This window comes from Lissotriton helveticus, chromosome 5_1, assembly GCF_964261635.1.
Source record: "Lissotriton helveticus chromosome 5_1, aLisHel1.1, whole genome shotgun sequence".
In the NCBI taxonomy this organism is placed as follows: Eukaryota; Metazoa; Chordata; class Amphibia; order Caudata; family Salamandridae; genus Lissotriton; species Lissotriton helveticus.
The window spans coordinates 910,463,248-910,480,301 of record NC_136065.1 but is presented as its reverse complement, the minus strand read 5'-3'; the positions used below and the strand labels follow the sequence as shown (position 1 = coordinate 910,480,301).

General features: G+C 51.2%; 1 protein-coding gene across 5 annotated transcripts in view; it reads left to right on the top strand.

Annotated features, from left to right (window-relative positions):
• The window catches only part of DLG5 (discs large MAGUK scaffold protein 5), a 957,981-nt gene that overhangs the window by 573,216 nt on the left and 367,711 nt on the right, over window positions 1–17,054 (top strand). For all 5 annotated transcript variants that reach the window (XM_078643375.1, XM_078643374.1, XM_078643372.1 and 2 more), the window contains one exon: window positions 1,547–1,709. In XM_078643375.1, the coding sequence (XP_078499501.1) occupies window positions 1,547–1,709 (163 nt within the window). The remainder of the gene's footprint in view (window positions 1–1,546; window positions 1,710–17,054) is intronic.

Sequence of the window (17,054 nt, the reverse complement as noted above, 5' to 3'; positions counted from 1 at the left end):
TTTGGAAGAGATTTGGCTAATATTGCATTCCCAAACACCTCAACTCTCTTATATTCCAGGTTTACAATGACATCCCTCAGACATATCAGTGAGTGGCAGGCTGCACTCACAAGCTGCAGGAACTCTTCTTTCAGGTACACAGGGATGGATTCGTACTTACAACCAACTTAAAGTTCCTTCCTTCCGAGCGCTTTCTGCCTTTCATATCAGCCTAACCATAGAGCTCCCGGTCTTATTCCCTCAGCAAGACTCAGTAGGAGAGAGAGAGAGCACTCCACGCCCTACCGGGCTCTTATGTACTGCAGGACCAAGCCCTTTCGTGACGCTGACTAGCTGGTCGTAGCCTAAGCCAAACCGTTTAAAGGCCAACGTATTTGTAAGGTTGGCTTTGCAAGATGGATAATCAAATGCATCCCACTCCACCTCAGAACACCTCCTACTCCACATTAGAGCATCCTCCTTTCTTCTTGAATTAATCCTCTACCGCCCCCCCCCCCACCCTGTTGTCCCTCTCCCCACCCCAACCCTGCCACAGGAACTTGCTATCTCCAGCAGCTTCAGTGCAGACAACAAAATGTCCATCAGCAATAGAACATACCCTCATACACACAACAAATGCATTAAACGTGCTATCCCTAAGCCAAAAGAGCACTACCTGCTGTCCCCAGGGCACACTCTGCATACAAAAAAGTAGCAACCATAGCCTTTATTGGCAATATTATGAAAGTGGATGTATGTAAAGCAGCTGCTTGTTCAACCCTACACATTTTTACCTATACTATTGTGTGTGTATCTTAGCCAAACGGCAAGCAGTGGTTGGCCAGTCTTAAACACCTTATTTTAGACATCTGCATCATCCACACGCTATTCGTTACTGAGTATGGGGTGCAGCTTTACAGTTTGCAGAGCATGTATATCTGTAGTAACACATGCTAGGAACTGAGAATGTCACCTACCCTTTCCACCTGTTTTTAGCTGGAATGCTATAGATTAACATATGCCCAGCCTCCTTGCCGGAGACGTGTGGCTTTAGTTACAGAAATCTTCTTGACTAATTAATTTCCTTTTCACAGTGCACAAATGCCCCAGGCTGCCTTCACTTGCCACTCCATAATACGCTCACCCGTTGTGCGAAAAAGAATCTAACATGAAGGCAGTTCCCATGCACACTGCTACCTAAGAGTGGAATTCCAATGCTTCCTGTGATGTGAAAGTCTTTCCTAGAAGAAAAACAACTTGCAAACGTCAGAGTCCAATGCTAGATGGTACAAGTATGCAGAGCATTTGAATCTCCTGCACTACACAATACGAACTGATGCTTACAGTGTAAGTAACATTTTCCTTTAATTTACCTCCACTAAGAAAGTAATATGGAATAGGAGTCATTGATTCCATATGTTTCCACAATCAAGTTCAGATGGTAGTTATCTCAAGTACAATCATGATCCAAAGCATGCATTAATGACTTTTCTTTGGTGCAGAGCCACAATATCTCTTATGTACCAGAGGTCAATTTTCTTAATGATCAAAAACCTTTCTTTTGCAGGCCATACATGGAAGAGCCTAGGCATGTCAAAGTGCAGAAAGGTGCTGAACCACTAGGGATTTCAATCGTGAGTGGTGAAACAGGTGGCATTTTTGTGTCCAAAGTGATGACAGCAAGCATTGCTCAGCAGGCAGGCTTGGTGTATGGAGACCAATTGCTTGAGGTAAACTGCTTGGATATGAAGTATTAGAATTGTGTGTGGTGTACTAGTAATTCTTACAGTATCTGTTTTCAGGATATTTCAAGCACCTGCAATCAATCCGACCTATTGTCAACAATTCTTTATCTCTAAGGAGAAGCCTTCCAATTGAGAAAACATTTTATACAACACATTTTATGGATCATAAGGCCTTGGTATTCATTGAGCTCTCCTGTACTCTGTACTGTCAGGGGCATGTGAAACAATGATTAACTGCGGAGCAATGTTTATCTTTTTAAACACAGCTTCTTGTTTCCAATCTTCTAGCCAATAATGCTGCCGTTTTTAGGGAGGCACCAAGACTTACATTTATCTATATCTGAAAGAGACACGTTAGTATTAGATTCCTTACCTTAGAATATCCCCAGGCGTCAGACTGGATCCGGAAATGTTTGCGTAGCAGTACCCTTGCGCGTCGGTAGGCGTCGTCTGCGGCTCCGCGTCCGTCGTCGGCGTCGTGGGCGCCGTGATGACGTCGTCGGAGTACTTAGACGCCGCCTCCGCGTGCTGACGTCAGTTCTTCTTTTTTCCGTGCCAGCAAGCGCAGATCTGGAAAAAGCAGTAACCCTAGTCATTTTTGACTAAACTTTTTGATCCTTTTTGATTACTATTTCGAAGTCTCTCGACTCCGAAATGGTGCCGATAGGGATGCCCGGCTTCAAGCATTGCGACCGGCTGATGTCGGTCACGGATCCTCACCGTGTGTGTTTGTCGTGTTTGGGCGTCGACCACGACGACAAGGCCTGCTCCGACTGCCGGGCCCTCTCTTCGAAAGCCAGGCGGGAGCGGTCCCGTAGGCGCCTCGAATTCCGGCAATCGGCCTCGCGCCGTGAGAGGTCCCGATCCCATAGGAGGTCGAGGGACAGGTCACGGGCCCGGAGCCACCACAGCTCCGAGAGTAGGCCGCACTCCTCCGGGTCGAAGTCGTGGTCAGGTAAGCGGCACAAGAAGTCCAAGCGGCGTCATCGCTCCTCGGACTCCCCCCGACGCTCGCGCGATGCGGCCGGGGGTTCGGGTGACACCGCCCGACGCGGCTCCGTCGGAGTCGCGGGCGCCGCGTCCAGCCCCATAGCCTACGGTCCCTGGGCTCAACGCGACGCCGGAGGAGGTCGAGCGAGGAAACTCTCTCCTCCGACGGGCTCCGCGGCGCCTCCGGGCCCAGCGGACCCGTCTGTGAGCCCTAGCGGGTCGGCGGCTCCGGCCCCGATGCCGTCGGGTGCTTCGGCCCCGATGCCGCCGATGCCTTCGGGCCCGGCGCCGCAGGTCCCTGTTATCCCGACGCCGCCGGCGCCGAGGGGTCCAGTTGTTCCGACGCCGCCGGCGCCTTCGGGCCCGGCGTCGCAGGACGCCGCTGGTCCTCCTTCGGGATCTGGTTCGTCGCCGGTGGATCTGACGGCCTCCCCGGCGTCGGACCCTCAGGTGTCGCCTCCGGCGCCGTCCTCGGGCGGCGCCGACCCCGGTTCTACTTCCGTTCCTGTTCGGCCGTCGGGACGGCCCCGTTGGGCGCCGCTCCAGACGCCGTTGGGTGAATTTCACTTTTATGAACAGGCCCCATTGGTTGAGGACCCTGAATTTCAGGAGATGGGTGAAGGAGAGGACTGGGAGGGTTCTGAGGACCCTCTGACCAGGGAGTGTCAGTCTCATGAGGACTGGACAGGAGACCTTGGGGAGGCCAGTGGCCTGGACACCTCTCCAGACCCTGGGTTTGTCTCCCCTCCTACCGTGGCTTCGGAGGAGGGGGCAACATATAGTGTGGTGCTGATGAGGGCTGCCAAGGCCTTAAACCTTGAGCTCCCCGTCGCGTTCGTGAGGACTAACCTCCTCACTGAGGTCCTTAAACCGCAGTCAAGCTCGGCCGAGCCTCTGCTGCCCTTTAATGAGGCCTTGACTGACGTTCTTCTGGGCACTTGGTCCAAGCCCGCTACGGGTTCGCCCGTAGATAGGAACGTGGCCAGACGCCACCGCCCAGCCCCGGGCGACCCATGTTTTCTGTCCTCCCACCCTACCCCCGAGAGCCTGGTCATCCAGGCCTCCAATTCCCAAACCGCATTCCCGTCGGCCCCGCCGGATCGGGAATCCAAAAGGTATGACCAGTATGGGAAGAAGATCTTCTCATCCATTAGTTTGGGCCTGCGGTCTTCCAACACCGCCTGCCTCTTGGGACGTTACACCCACTCTGTGTGAGATAAGGTCGCGGAAGTGCTGCCAGAGTGTCCGTTGGAGGTACGGGCCAAACTCGGCCAAGCCCTTGTGGAGGGCCGGGATGCAGCCAAGTATTCCATCCGGTGTGGGCTGGATACCACTGACTCGCTGGGTAGAGCGATGGCAACGACGGTGGCGGTCAGACGCCACGCCTGGCTGAGATCCGCCAACTTCTCGGCAGATGTCCAGAGCACGCTCATGGACATGCCGTTCGATGGCCGTCGCCTCTTTGGCGACAAGGCAGACCATGCGCTTGAGCGTTTTAAGGACTCCAGGGCTACGGCCACGTCCTTAGGCCTCTCGGGCCAACGCCAGCAACCGGCTGCCTATCACTCCTTTCGTGGCCACGGAAGGGGTGCGCCCGCACGTGCCGCCAGCCACGTGCCGCAGGGCAATACCCAACGCGGTGGCGGCCGTGGGAACCGCCGTCCAGGCGGTCGTGGGCAGCGGCGAGGTCTGTCCACATCTTCCCCCGCAGCATCCGCCTCAAAACCCTCCTAGTCCGTGCTTTCAGGCCCATGTGACGCCAATGGGGGGCAGGGTTCGCCATCACCACCTCCACTGGCGCACTCTCACGTCGGACAGGTGGGTGCTGCAGATCGTCCGAAGGGGCTACTCCCTCCCCTTCGAGGCGACTCCTCCAACCATGCCACCGCAGAATCACCGTGTATCGGGGGATCACTTGCGACTTCTGCAGGATGAAGTTACGGCCCTCTTGGCCAAAGGGGCCATCGAGCGCGTTCCTGGGCCAGAAGTAGGGTGTGGTTGCTACTCCCACTACTTCCTGGTACCCAAGAAGGGCAAAGGGGGCCTGCGCCCTATCTTGGACCTACGGAACGTCAACGGCTTCCTCCGGAAGGAGAAGTTCAAGATGCTGATGCTGGCTCAGGTCTTAGCTGCCCTGGATCCAGGAGACTGGATGGTAGCGTTGGACTTGCAGGACGCTTATTTCCACATCCCCGTCCTGCCGGCGCTACCTGCGGTTCACGGTTGGCCACGAGCACTTTCAGTTTACCGTGCTCCCCTTCGGCCTTACTAGCGCCCCACGGGTGTTCACAAAGGTGATGGCGGTGGTCGCAGCTCATCTGCGCAGGTTGGGGGTTTCAGTCTTCCCCTACCTCGACGACTGGCTGTTGAAGGCGGGCACGCCCCAGACAGTCGTCAGCCACCTCCAGACTACGGCAGACCTCCTGCATCAGCTGGGGTTCTCGATCAATGTGCCAAAGTCACACCTGTGCCCCTCTCAGAAGCTCCTCTTCATCGGAGCGGTTCTAGACTCGGCGCAGTTTCGGGTTTATCCACCCGAGCAGCGGGTCCGGGATATTCAGGCTCTGATTCCCATCTTTCAGCCGTTATCCCGGGTTTCGGTCAGGTTGACGCTGCGGCTTCTGGGGCTGATGGCCTCCTGCATCCTGCTGGTGCATCACGCCAGATGGCGGATGCGGGCTCTGCAGTGGGACCTGAAGTTTCAGTGGGTCCAGCATCAAGGCAACCTATCCGACCATGTCCTGATCTCGGAGGGCACTGCGAGACAGTTGCAGTGGTGGCTCACGGACCGCGATTGGGTCTGCGGCAGATCCCTCTCCCTTCCCCAACCGGAGCACGTAGTTGTGACGGACGCGTCCCTCCAGGGCTGGGGAGGCCACATGGGAGAGGCGGAGATCAGAGGCCTCTGGTCTCTGGCGGAGACTCGACTCCACATCAACATGTTGGAGCTTCGGGCGATTCGTCTAGCACTGAAGGCATTCCTCCCCTCTGTCCGGGGGAGTGTAGTGCTGGTGTTCACGGACAACACCACCGCCATGTGGTACTGCAACAAACAGGGCGGGGTGGGGTCGTGGACCCTTTGCCAGGAGGCTCTGCGCCTTTGGCAATGGCTGGAACATCAGGGCGTGACCCTGGTGGTTCAACACCTGGCAGGTTCTCTGAACGCCAGGGCGGACGAACCCAGCCGCAGGTGCATGATGGATCACGAATGGCGTCTGAACTCGGACGTGGCGCAAGGCCTCTTTCAGCAATGGGGAGAGCCTTGGTTAGATCTATTCGCCACCGAAGAGAACGCGCAATGTCATCAGTTTTGCGCGTTGGAATTTCCAAGGCGGCACTCGCTCGGAGACGCTTTTCGTCGCGAGTGGAGTTGCGGTCTGTTGTACGCCTTTCCGCCTATACCACTTCTGCCCAGAGTGCTGAAGAAGATCAGGCGCGACCGGGCCCAAGTCATCCTTGTGGCTCCGGACTGGGCTCGAAGGTACTGGTATCCCGAGCTACTCAGTATGTCAGTCGATCCCCCGGTTCGTCTGCCTCTTCAGGAGGACCTTCTGTCGCAGCAGCAGGGTCCTCCACCCGAACCTGTCCAGTCTCCACCTCCATGCTTGGAGATTGAGCGGCGACAGTTGAGGCCATTTGACTTGCCTCCTGAAGTCTGTAACGTCATTCTGGCAGCCAGGCGTCCCTCCACAAAGTCGGTATACGCCTGCAGGTGGAACAGATTTGTGGCATGGTGCACAGCAAAGGCTGTGGATCCTCTTGCTGCCCCTCTTTCAGACATGATCAGCAGTGGATTGCGGGTGCGCGATATATAGTTAGTGCAACTAACTATATATGGAATTTCAATGGTTTTGTGTGAGTAAAATAAGGTTTTTTAAATGCTAATTCCTAACTATATATGGTCTATAACCTATGGTTTTTTCAGTGAATTTTCAAGGTTTTGTAAATGCTAATTCCTAACTATATATGGTCTATAACCTATGGTTTTTTCAGTGAATTTCAATGGTTTTTTAATAGCAAATATCATAAGCTGTCGAATGTCAAGTACGTGGTAAGTGAAAACATTTTCGTGTTTATGCACACTGATCTGCTTTGAATGGTGCCCCCCCCCCTCATTTCTATTAGGAGTACTCTCTCTTTGCAGATAGTGAAAGGTAGTTAACGCAGGCCTTTGCCCCCGTTGTAATCCGTCGTGCCTGCTTCTCTCTCCATTTGATTGATTGTTATCCAAGTATTTACTGTTTTAGAATTAGTTCTCTTTGGTTCATTCTCTATTTACAAACAAACACAGAGTCGCAATACTCTGTTTAGTCTTTGCAGATAACGAAAAATCGTGTAAAAAAAAAGAAAAGGAATCGAGCAAAATCAGTAGGCCACTAATGGGATCTCTTTTTGACCTCGCTAAAATAGAAACATTAGGAACAACCCCTCATGACAAATACAAAACTAGTGAGATGAACTGAACTCCACACAATGATGGCTGCAAAACAGCTCGGCTCCGCCACCCACCCCGCCCAAAATAACGATAAAGAGCGACTGCCATGATTGGTTGCGGAATGGCCACGACGGAGCTACGAAATGGTGCTGCTCTCATGCTAACCCCAGCTTCAGTCTGAAACATCCAGAAACACTGTAGACTACCAATTCGATCAGTTCCGGTAGCGCCCCAATGTAACCCGGTAGAGAAGAACTAGCCCTCCCCTCTTTGACTGATGGTTCTTGTTGCCTGTCCCTTCTGTTGTCATTTAACAGAACTATTTAGCCTGCTGAAAGGGGTTGTGTTTCGACCGCTGGTTGGTGGAGACATTTTGACTATATTCTGGACCTGCGTTGTCGCGTAATGCGTCATATGACGCGCCGCGTTAGCGCATCCGGAAGTCATCCGGGGCGCGCAGCGCGTAACGTAAGCATAACAAGTCATGTGACTTGTTAATAAAACTTTTCATTGGTTCATTTTACTTTTCTTATTCTAATGATGAAAGCCTTGGTCATATCACCTAAAAATTACGCTTTTAATTACTTCCGAACATTATTTTTTCTTAAATATATGTTATAATGTTCCAGGCTAATGTACTTTCCCGGAAATTTTACAACTGTCCTGCAAGTAAAATATATTCTTTTTTCGAGAAAAAGAGCGTTTCTTCGTCCCATGACGGAGCCGTTGAGCAAAAGAGGGTCGACCTGCTGTCTTAGTCGCCGATACGCCTGAATATGAGATTCTTATCGATCACTTTATGTTGCAGGAATAGAAAACACAACAGCCCTTGACCATTTATCTTTACTGCGTTCCTTCGTATTATACCTTTTACCCTTCATGTAATTGGTCTGCTTTATTTCACTTGCCTTTTAATGATTCTAAAACAGTGACTATTATTAAAAACTTTACCAATGTATATACTACTACCATGTTTTCTTTTAAAAACCTTTATTGTGAAAATTTCATTATACAAATACGAGCCTATAACCATGTGGGCCTGCCACGGAGCAAACTGTAATCGTATATGATGAATAGACATTTACACTGTAGAGGAACGTAACGGGCGGGCCATTAGGTTGCAAGAACTAAGGTGTCTAACAGTTACGGAATCGGTGGACGTACATTTTATAATTAAAATACGACAGGGCCAGTTACAATAAAATTATCTAGATATACATTTGCGGGCAAGTACCATGGGTGACGTTAATTCGAACTTTCAACAGTACAGTAATCAATAACACATCAGAACTTAATATCAATAGGGATGTCGAAATATTCAATCAATTCTCGTCCCCGCCCGCCATGTGCTTCAAAACTGCATACGTATCTCGTGATTTCAAGGTTCTGCAACCAGTACACAACAAGGAGTTACGAGTCCCATTTATTCCGGCGCCATTTTGGGCGAGGACGGGCAGGTCCAGGATATAGTCAAAATGTCTCTACCAACCATCGACTATGATGATGTTCATATGCTGTATTTATTAGAGTAACACTCATCTGTCCACATGAAATTAATTTACCACAATCTAAACATGTCATTTTAATCTTTCCAAAGTTCTTCTAAATATTTGGGACCGTTTCCCTTGCCTCTGAAGCTCTCAGTGCCACTTCTTTGATGAATGTACTAGCAGGTCAGGGGTTCTCCTCCAAATCTCTCTTTTATGCAGCACTATAATTAATTGGTGCCACCTCTCCATATGACGATGCATGGTATAGTTACCACAACTATATTTTTTTTCGGTTCCTCTGGAGAGTTCATCGTGGCAGATGAAGCGTGTAACGTACCGGGCATTTACCTTTTTTTCCATGTACAGGAAAGGAAAAAAAAATCGAGCGTCCAAGTTCTAAGGTGTCCCAGGGCCATTTTAGTGGACCAGGCCCAAATCCAAAGAACAGGCCGCCATTTTGAGAGTCCTCTTGCAGCCGCCTGTCGCTGTAGCATCAAGAGCAGCCGAAACTCAGCTGAATGGCAACTGAAACGGTAAATGGGCGCCCCACTACATTTCAGCATTGTAGGATGACCACATCAGTACAGCAACTTGCTAGACATCACCTCGGTGCCATCCGGATCTCGGCGCCCCACTGCAGATGAAGTGCCTCTCAACTATGAAACCACCACGGTGACATCCGGATCTTGGCGCGTTGTGCTGCCTTCGGCCTATTCGCACATCGGTCCGCTACTGACGCCATCTCACAGGCTAATGGGGTGACCCACGCCGAGTTTCAGCATTGTAGGATGACCACACCAACTTGCTAGACATCACCTCGGTGCCATCCGAATCTTGGCATCTCAACGCCTAGTGGTATCTTCCATACAGAAAATATTGTTACGCTGCCTTTGGCCCCATTCGCACATCAGTCCGCAACTTAGACATCACCTCGGTGCCATCCGGATCTTGGCATCTCAGCGCCTTGTGGTGTCAGTCAGAAAATATTGTTGCGCTGCCTTTGGCCCCATTCGCACATCAGTCCGCTACTGACACCATCTCACAGGCCAATAGGGCGCCCCACGCCGACTTTTACCATTGTACGATGGCCACACCAGTGGCACAACTTGCTAGACATCACCTCGGTGCCATCCGAATCTTGGCATCTCAACGCCTAGTGGTATCTTCCATACAGAAAATCTTGTTACGCTACCTTTGGCCCCATTCGCACATCGGTCCGCAACTTAGACATCACCTCGGTGCCATCCGGATCTTGGCATCTCAGCGCCTTGTGGTGTCTTCTACTCCGAAAATATTGTAGAAAATATTGTTGCGCTGCCTTTGGCCCCATTCACACATCAGTCCGCTACTGACACCATCTCACAGGCCAACAGGGCGCCCCACGCCGACTTTTACCATTGTACGATGGCCACACCAGTGCCACAACTTGCTAGACACCACCTCGGTGCCATCCGGATCTTGGCATCTCAGCGCCTTGTGGTGTCTTCAAATCAGAAAATATTGTTGCGCTGCCTTTGGCCCCATTCGCACATCGGATCGCTACTGACGCCATCTCACAGGCCAACGGGGCGCCCCACGCCGACTTTCAACATTGTAGGATGGCCACAGAAGTGCGACAACTTACTAGACACCACCTCGGTGCCATCCGGATCTTGGCGCGTTGTGCTGCCTTCGGCCTATTCGCACATCGGTCCGCTACTGACGCAAACTCACAGGCCAACGGGGCGCCCCACGCCGACTTTCAGCATTGTAGGTTGGCCACACCAGTGCGGCAACTTGCTACACACCACCTCGGTGCCATCCGGATCTTGGAATCTCAGCGCCTAGTGGTGTCTTCTATTCCGAAAATATTGTTGCGCTGCCTTCGGCCCCATTCACACATCGGTCCGCTACTGACGCCATCTCACAGTCCAACGGGGCGCCCCACGCCGACTTTCAGCATTGTAGGATGGCCACACCAGTGCGGCAACTTACTAGACACCACCTCGGTGCCATCCGGATCTTGGCGCGTTGTGCTGCCTTCGGCCTATTCGCACATCGGTCCGCTACTGACGCAAACTCACAGGCCAACGGGGCGCCCCACGCCGACTTTCAGCATTGTTGGATGGCCACACCAGTGCGGCAACTTACTACACACCACCTCGGTGCCATCCGGATCTTGGCGCGTTGTGCTGCCTTCGGCCTATTCGCACATCGGTCCGCTACTGACGCAAACTCACAGGCCAACGGGGCGCCCCACGCCGACTTTCAGCATTGTTGGATGGCCACACCAGTGCGGCAACTTACTAGACACCACCTCGGTGCCATCCGGATCTTGGCGCGTTGTGCTGCCTTCGGCCTATTCGCACATCGGTCCGCTACTGACGCAAACTCACAGGCCAACGGGGCGCCCCACGCCGACTTTCAACATTGTAGGATGGCCACACCAGTGCTGCAACTTGCTGGACACCACCTCGGTGCCATCCGGATCTTGGCGCGTTGTGTTGCCTTCGGCCTATTCGCACATCGGTCCGCTACTGACGCCGCCTCACGTGCCAACGGGGCGCCCCACGCCGACTTTCAGCATTGTAGGATGGCCACACCAGTGCTGCAACTTGCTGGACACCACCTCGGTGCCATCCGGATCTTGGCGCGTTGTGTTGCCTTCGGCCTATTCGCACATCGGTCCGCTACTGACGCCGCCTCACGTGCCAACGGGGCGCCCCACGCCGACTTTCAGCATTGTAGGATGGCCACACCAGTGCTGCAACTTGCTGGGCACCACCTCGGTGCCATCCGGATCTTGGCGCGTTGTGTTGCCTTCGGCCTATTCGCACATCGGTCCGCTACTGACGCCGCCTCACGTGCCAACGTATTTTCTCCGCATTTTACACCCTATGCCGCATAACAGGTCATGTGACTTGTTTATAAAACTTTTCATTGGTTCATTTTACTTTTGGTTTCCTAATGATGGAAGGCTTGATCATGTGACCTAAAAACAACACTTTTCATTGGATGAAAACTTTTTTTTTTCCCAAACGATGAAAGCCCCACCTTGTTTCTGGATGTTTCAGACTGAAGCTGGCGTCAGCATGAGAGCACCACCATCTCGTAGCTCAGTCGTGGTCATTCCGCGAGCAATCATGGCAGCCGCTCCCCACCAGAAGCCTGCAGGAGTCGGAGCCCCCAAAACTTTTGATGAATTCTCAAGGCGGAGGGGACGCTTTCGAGAATGGGGTCCAAGACCTAGCAGACAAGCGTCCGATTTCCAAGGTGTCCCAGGGCCATTTCAGTGGACCAGGCCCAAAAAGGAAACAGCCTGCCGCCATTTTGAGAGTCCTGTGACAGCCGCCTATCGCTGCACCGCAAGAGTGGGCGCAACTCAGCTGAATTGCGGCTTTTGACACAGTGGACCAAAAACGGACGGAATGGCAACTGAAACGGTAAAGGGGCGCCCCACTACAACAGATGACACTCCACCTGGAGAGGCCCGTTCACGCCGCCTCCCCCGGGGCGCCCCACGCCGTTATTCGGAGCAGCATTGTAGGATACCAAAACCAGTGCGGCAACTTACTGGACATCACCTTGGTGCCATCGTTCTGCTGCCTTGGAACTATTCGCGCAACAGTTTGCTACTGATGACCCACCCCCCGCGACGCCCCATGCCGTTATTTGCTGGGTGGCAACTTACTAGACATCACTTTCGTGTCATCTAGATTTCAGCGCGTTCTGCTGCCTTGGAACTATTCGCACAACAGTTTGCTACTGATGACCCACCCCCCGCGACGCCCCACGCCGGAAATCTGGACGTTGTGCTGCGTTGGGACTATTCGCACAGCCGACCGCTACTTCGTTGTTTTTCCCTAAAAATGTTTATATGTTATTACTATTTTTGTTTTCTTGTATATATTTATAAATTATTAAAGTTTTATAATCTTACTACTTTGTCGGAGTGCTATATATTTTTTATGTGACACATAATTGTAAAAACTTTGATGTACAAAGAGTCATCCCTGGAATCTTCCGCTTCAGGCTCAGTCCCCTCCCCAATCACAATACAGGATGGTTTTCAGATAATAGCAACGCTTCTGCTGTGACGGATCTCATCGAGTGTGGGCCTTGATCTACTATAACTCCTTTGAAGAGGGGTGATTCTTTACAGCTGTGGCCATAAACTACATCTGCAGGGCTAGCTGATACCCTAGGACCAGCCTGGACAATCGGACACAGAGGAAAAGGAGTGTCAGAGGGTGCGGTAGTGAATAGGGCGAAAGGGAGGTGTCGGGCGGGCACAGGGTGTGATTCTCAGGGAAGAGCAGCGCAGATGGGGGGAGGTTTATTACCCATGCATAAGACAGAGAGCGGGGGTGACCACTGCCTGGGGGAGATGCTTGCGAGGGTGGGGAGCCATGCTAAGGATCGACAGCGTGCACAGAGTGGGTCTGGTCAAGGCATCTAAAATGGCTGCCGTGCACGACAAAAGTGTGGCATTTGAAAAAAGACAAGATGGCGCAGACAATGTTTTTCAACACTTCCTGATTTCCTTCGAATCGAACGTTAACAGACGTTGGGGCATATTACCAAAGTTAAGCGATATTTATCCCTAACGATGCTTAGCAACGATTTTTTTACCGTCAGAAATTATCGCAGATAAACCTTGCTATTATCAAGGTTTATCGGAAATACGATAAAAAACGACCGCAATGCATTAATATCGCTGAAAACTCAGCGATATTCATGCATTACCGAGCTAATGCTCTTAGCCATGTTATCCACCTCCCATTGGATAACATGGCTAAGAACTGCTCAGGGCAGGTGGTAGCTTTTGGAGATATTCGCGCTTATCTCGAATATTTCCAAAAGTTGATAATAGGAGATAGCGATGTTAGCGACTGTTTCCAGTCGCTAACATCTTGGCATGCCCACTTTGCATGTCATTAGTGATAAATATCACTCACATGCAAAGTGGGGCCCAAGATGGTCGCTATATTCTACTAGCCGTCGCTAACTGGTGTTAGCAACAGCTAGGTAATACACATATAATTTTATCTCCGCGAAGCGGAGCGCTGTTACAGATATATATCTTGTTTCTGAACGTTAATTTCTCAAAATGCACTGAAGCACATATATTGAGACCTAGCAAAGGCACATCGGGCTACCAGTCCCTACAATTTTGCCAAGTTTCGTGCAAATCCATTCAGCTGTTCGATCCTACCGAGAGACAAGATGGCGGCCGCTACGGACTGTTTGGAATGTTTACAGACACCGGAGAGCCAATCAGCTTCGCTTCGCAAAGCTCCGTAACGCGAAAAGTACGCGAAGCGGTGCGCTGTTACAGATATATATCTTTTTTTGAACGTTAATTTCTCAAAATCCACTGGAGCACATATATTGAGATCTAGCAAAGGCACATCGGGCTACCAGTCCCTACAATTTTGCCAAGTTTCGTGCAAATCCATTCAGCTGTTCGATTATTATTATTTTTTATTTTTTTTGCCCCGCGGGGCCCTTTTAAAACCTCCACATCAAACCTAGGGGGTGAGCGACAATGTACTATGCCCCCTTATGGTCATTTGCCCCTTCGCTTTGGCCTCCTCTTGTCTCTCGATCCTACCGAGAGACAAGATGGCGGCCGCTACGGACTGTTTGGAATGTTGACAGACGCCGGAGAACCAATCAGCTTCGCTTCACAAAGCTCCGTTGCGCGTAAAGTACGCGTCCTGGGACGCTGCCAGGTCCGCTGTTACAGATATATATCTTTTTTTAAACGTTAATTTCTCAAAATCCACTGGAGCACATATATTGAGACCTACAAAAGGCACATCGGGCTACCAGTCCCTACAATTTTGCCAAGTTTCGTGCAAATCCATTCAGCCGTTCGGGCTAAAAGTGAGGCCAACCGCCCTATGGAAAACTCAATGTTAAAAACACGTTTTGGGACCCCCTTTTTTCTCGGCCCCCCCTTGACGAACCCCCCCCAAATTTTCAAGGGCTGCTCAGAAACAAAATGTGCCATTTTCCTGAAAATTTCAGCCAATTCCGTCCACAAACGCCAAAGTTATTAGACATAGAATTTTCAAAAAACCCATAGAGAAAAAATCCTAACTATATATACCTACTGGCGACCGCCAGTAGGTAATATATATATATATATATCTTTTTTTTTTTTTTTTTTTTGGATTATAAACTTTTATTAACATCCAAGCATTCATACACGGCAGTGCGCCTACAACCATACAAGGCCGGCAGCGATACACCTGTAGCAGGGCATTACGAGGCAGTGAACTCCCATATCCAGGGAGTGTAGCGAAGTTCAATCAATAGCTAATACACACAAGATAAAAGACATTAATCTCAAACCAGTACCTGAGGGGGGTAAAGGAGGATAATATACAATCACGCATGCGTAATAGGACAGAACAGAGTCAGGAGAATACAGCCGTAGTCTGGAATGTAGGGGGATAGAGGCATTTCATATTAGTGAAAGAACAATGCAGTTCCATCAGAGGCTGGGATGCAGGTAGGTAGAAAAAGCAGAGTAGGCAGGGAGGCCAAGTCCATGCAGTGGCGCCAAACAGTACCTGTGGAGGGAGAACATTGATGCAAGACATGCTACCAACATTTCAAAGGCAATGCAGCAAACAAGAAATATATAGCTTTTTTTTGGAGAGAGGATTCGATATCGGGTACATCCCAAACACTGTAACAGGCCTCCAATAGATTTTTCCCTGCCCAGGCCAAACGGTGTGAAATGAAAATAGGTAATTCAAATAGTCTGTGCATGTGTTGTGGCAATATTTTCAGCGTCTTCCGCCCCCTGTGATGTGTCAGCGATAAGGTAGGCCTGCAGGGGACCCCAAATGTCCGCTGGTCTCGAGCGCAATGGTACCAGTTCTGAAAACACATGGTACTGTTCCTGACAGTATATCATATCATGCAGCCAAGCCTTAAACTTAGGAGCACGACCTCGGCCCCATCTACATGCCAAGTGTCTCCGAGCCAACAGTAGCGCTACATTAGTGAACTTCCGAACCGTCCTTGCTATCTGCGCTGTATGGCCCAGAAGGAATAACATCGGGTCCGGGGTTAATGCAGTACCTATCATGTGGGACAGGCCCTCACAGACCAGTGTCCAGTAGTCCTGTACTTGCGGGCAGGTCCATGATAGATGGAAGAAGTCCGCTCCTTCCCGACCACATCTCTCACATCTGTCTGAATCGGCAAGCCCGAACCGGAATTTCCGAGCCGGTGTGTAGTACACCCTATGGAGGAATTTATAATGGATGATTTTAAAGCGGCAGCTAGACATCACCTCTCCTGACAATTCGCAGCAGTACCGCCATTGGGCATCAGTGATTTCCCTCCCGAAATCACCTGCCCAGTGCCCTCTAGCCGCACTAGTTACTACTGGTAATTCCTCCCGAATGCATTTGTACAATTTAGAAACCAGGTGTGCGCCATCAGGGCTGCTCAACACCACAGTGAGAGGGGCTAAGCTGGGGGGTTCATGAGGATAATCAGGTAATAAGGCTTTCAGGCCTTCTCTGAGTCGTAAGTAGTAGAAGAGTTCCAGTGGGGTATGTTCGCCATCTCCAAAGAAGTCATCTCGAGATCGGAACTTCCCATCTCGGAACAGGTCCCCCCACACCCCAACCCCCAACCTCTTGCACATTCGGCGGAATCCTACCTCCCGCAAGAGAGTCACCTGTGGGTGGTAGGATAGTGGCATACGAGTCGAATACAGCAATGGGGTTCGTAATCTCGCCCCTATCTTGCGCCACGCCTCTATTGTACAGGACACAGTGTTGGAATGCATCTCCAGCGTGGCTGTGGGGGCATGCACCACTCCCTCCAGTGGCAGCGGGTGCGCAATCCAGTCCTCCGCTGCCACCTGTGGCATGAAAGCAGTTGGGCGTAGCCAATGATAGAGGTAGTGGGCCTGTGCACTTAAGTAGTATGTTTCGAAGTCTGGGACATCGAAGCCCCCTGCTCCATAGGGTTGTGTCAAGATTGCCCAGCGGAGCCTAGCCTGCCTCCCCCCCCACACCAGTCGGATAAGCTCCGAGCGTAAGGTTTTAAAAAAAAATGCGCCAGGGTGATAGGGAATATTGAGGAACATATACAAGAATCGCGGTAGTACCACCATCTTGACTAGGGAGATTCTCGCCGCCATAGACAAGGGCAGTTTAATCCACCGTGTCACCGAGTCCGCCAATTTGGAGATGGCTACTCCGTAATTCATTCGCAATGTCTCCTCTTTGTCTCTGGAGATCTGGATCCCCAGGTAGCGGAGTTCCGAAGTGCACCACTCGAGCGGGTAATCTAGTGGGAATTCGGTAACCGCCGGTGTCAGCGGGAAGAGCTGGGATTTGCTCCAGTTGATAGAGACACCTGAAAGGCATCCAAAGGTAACAAATTCCCGCAACAGCGAGTTGA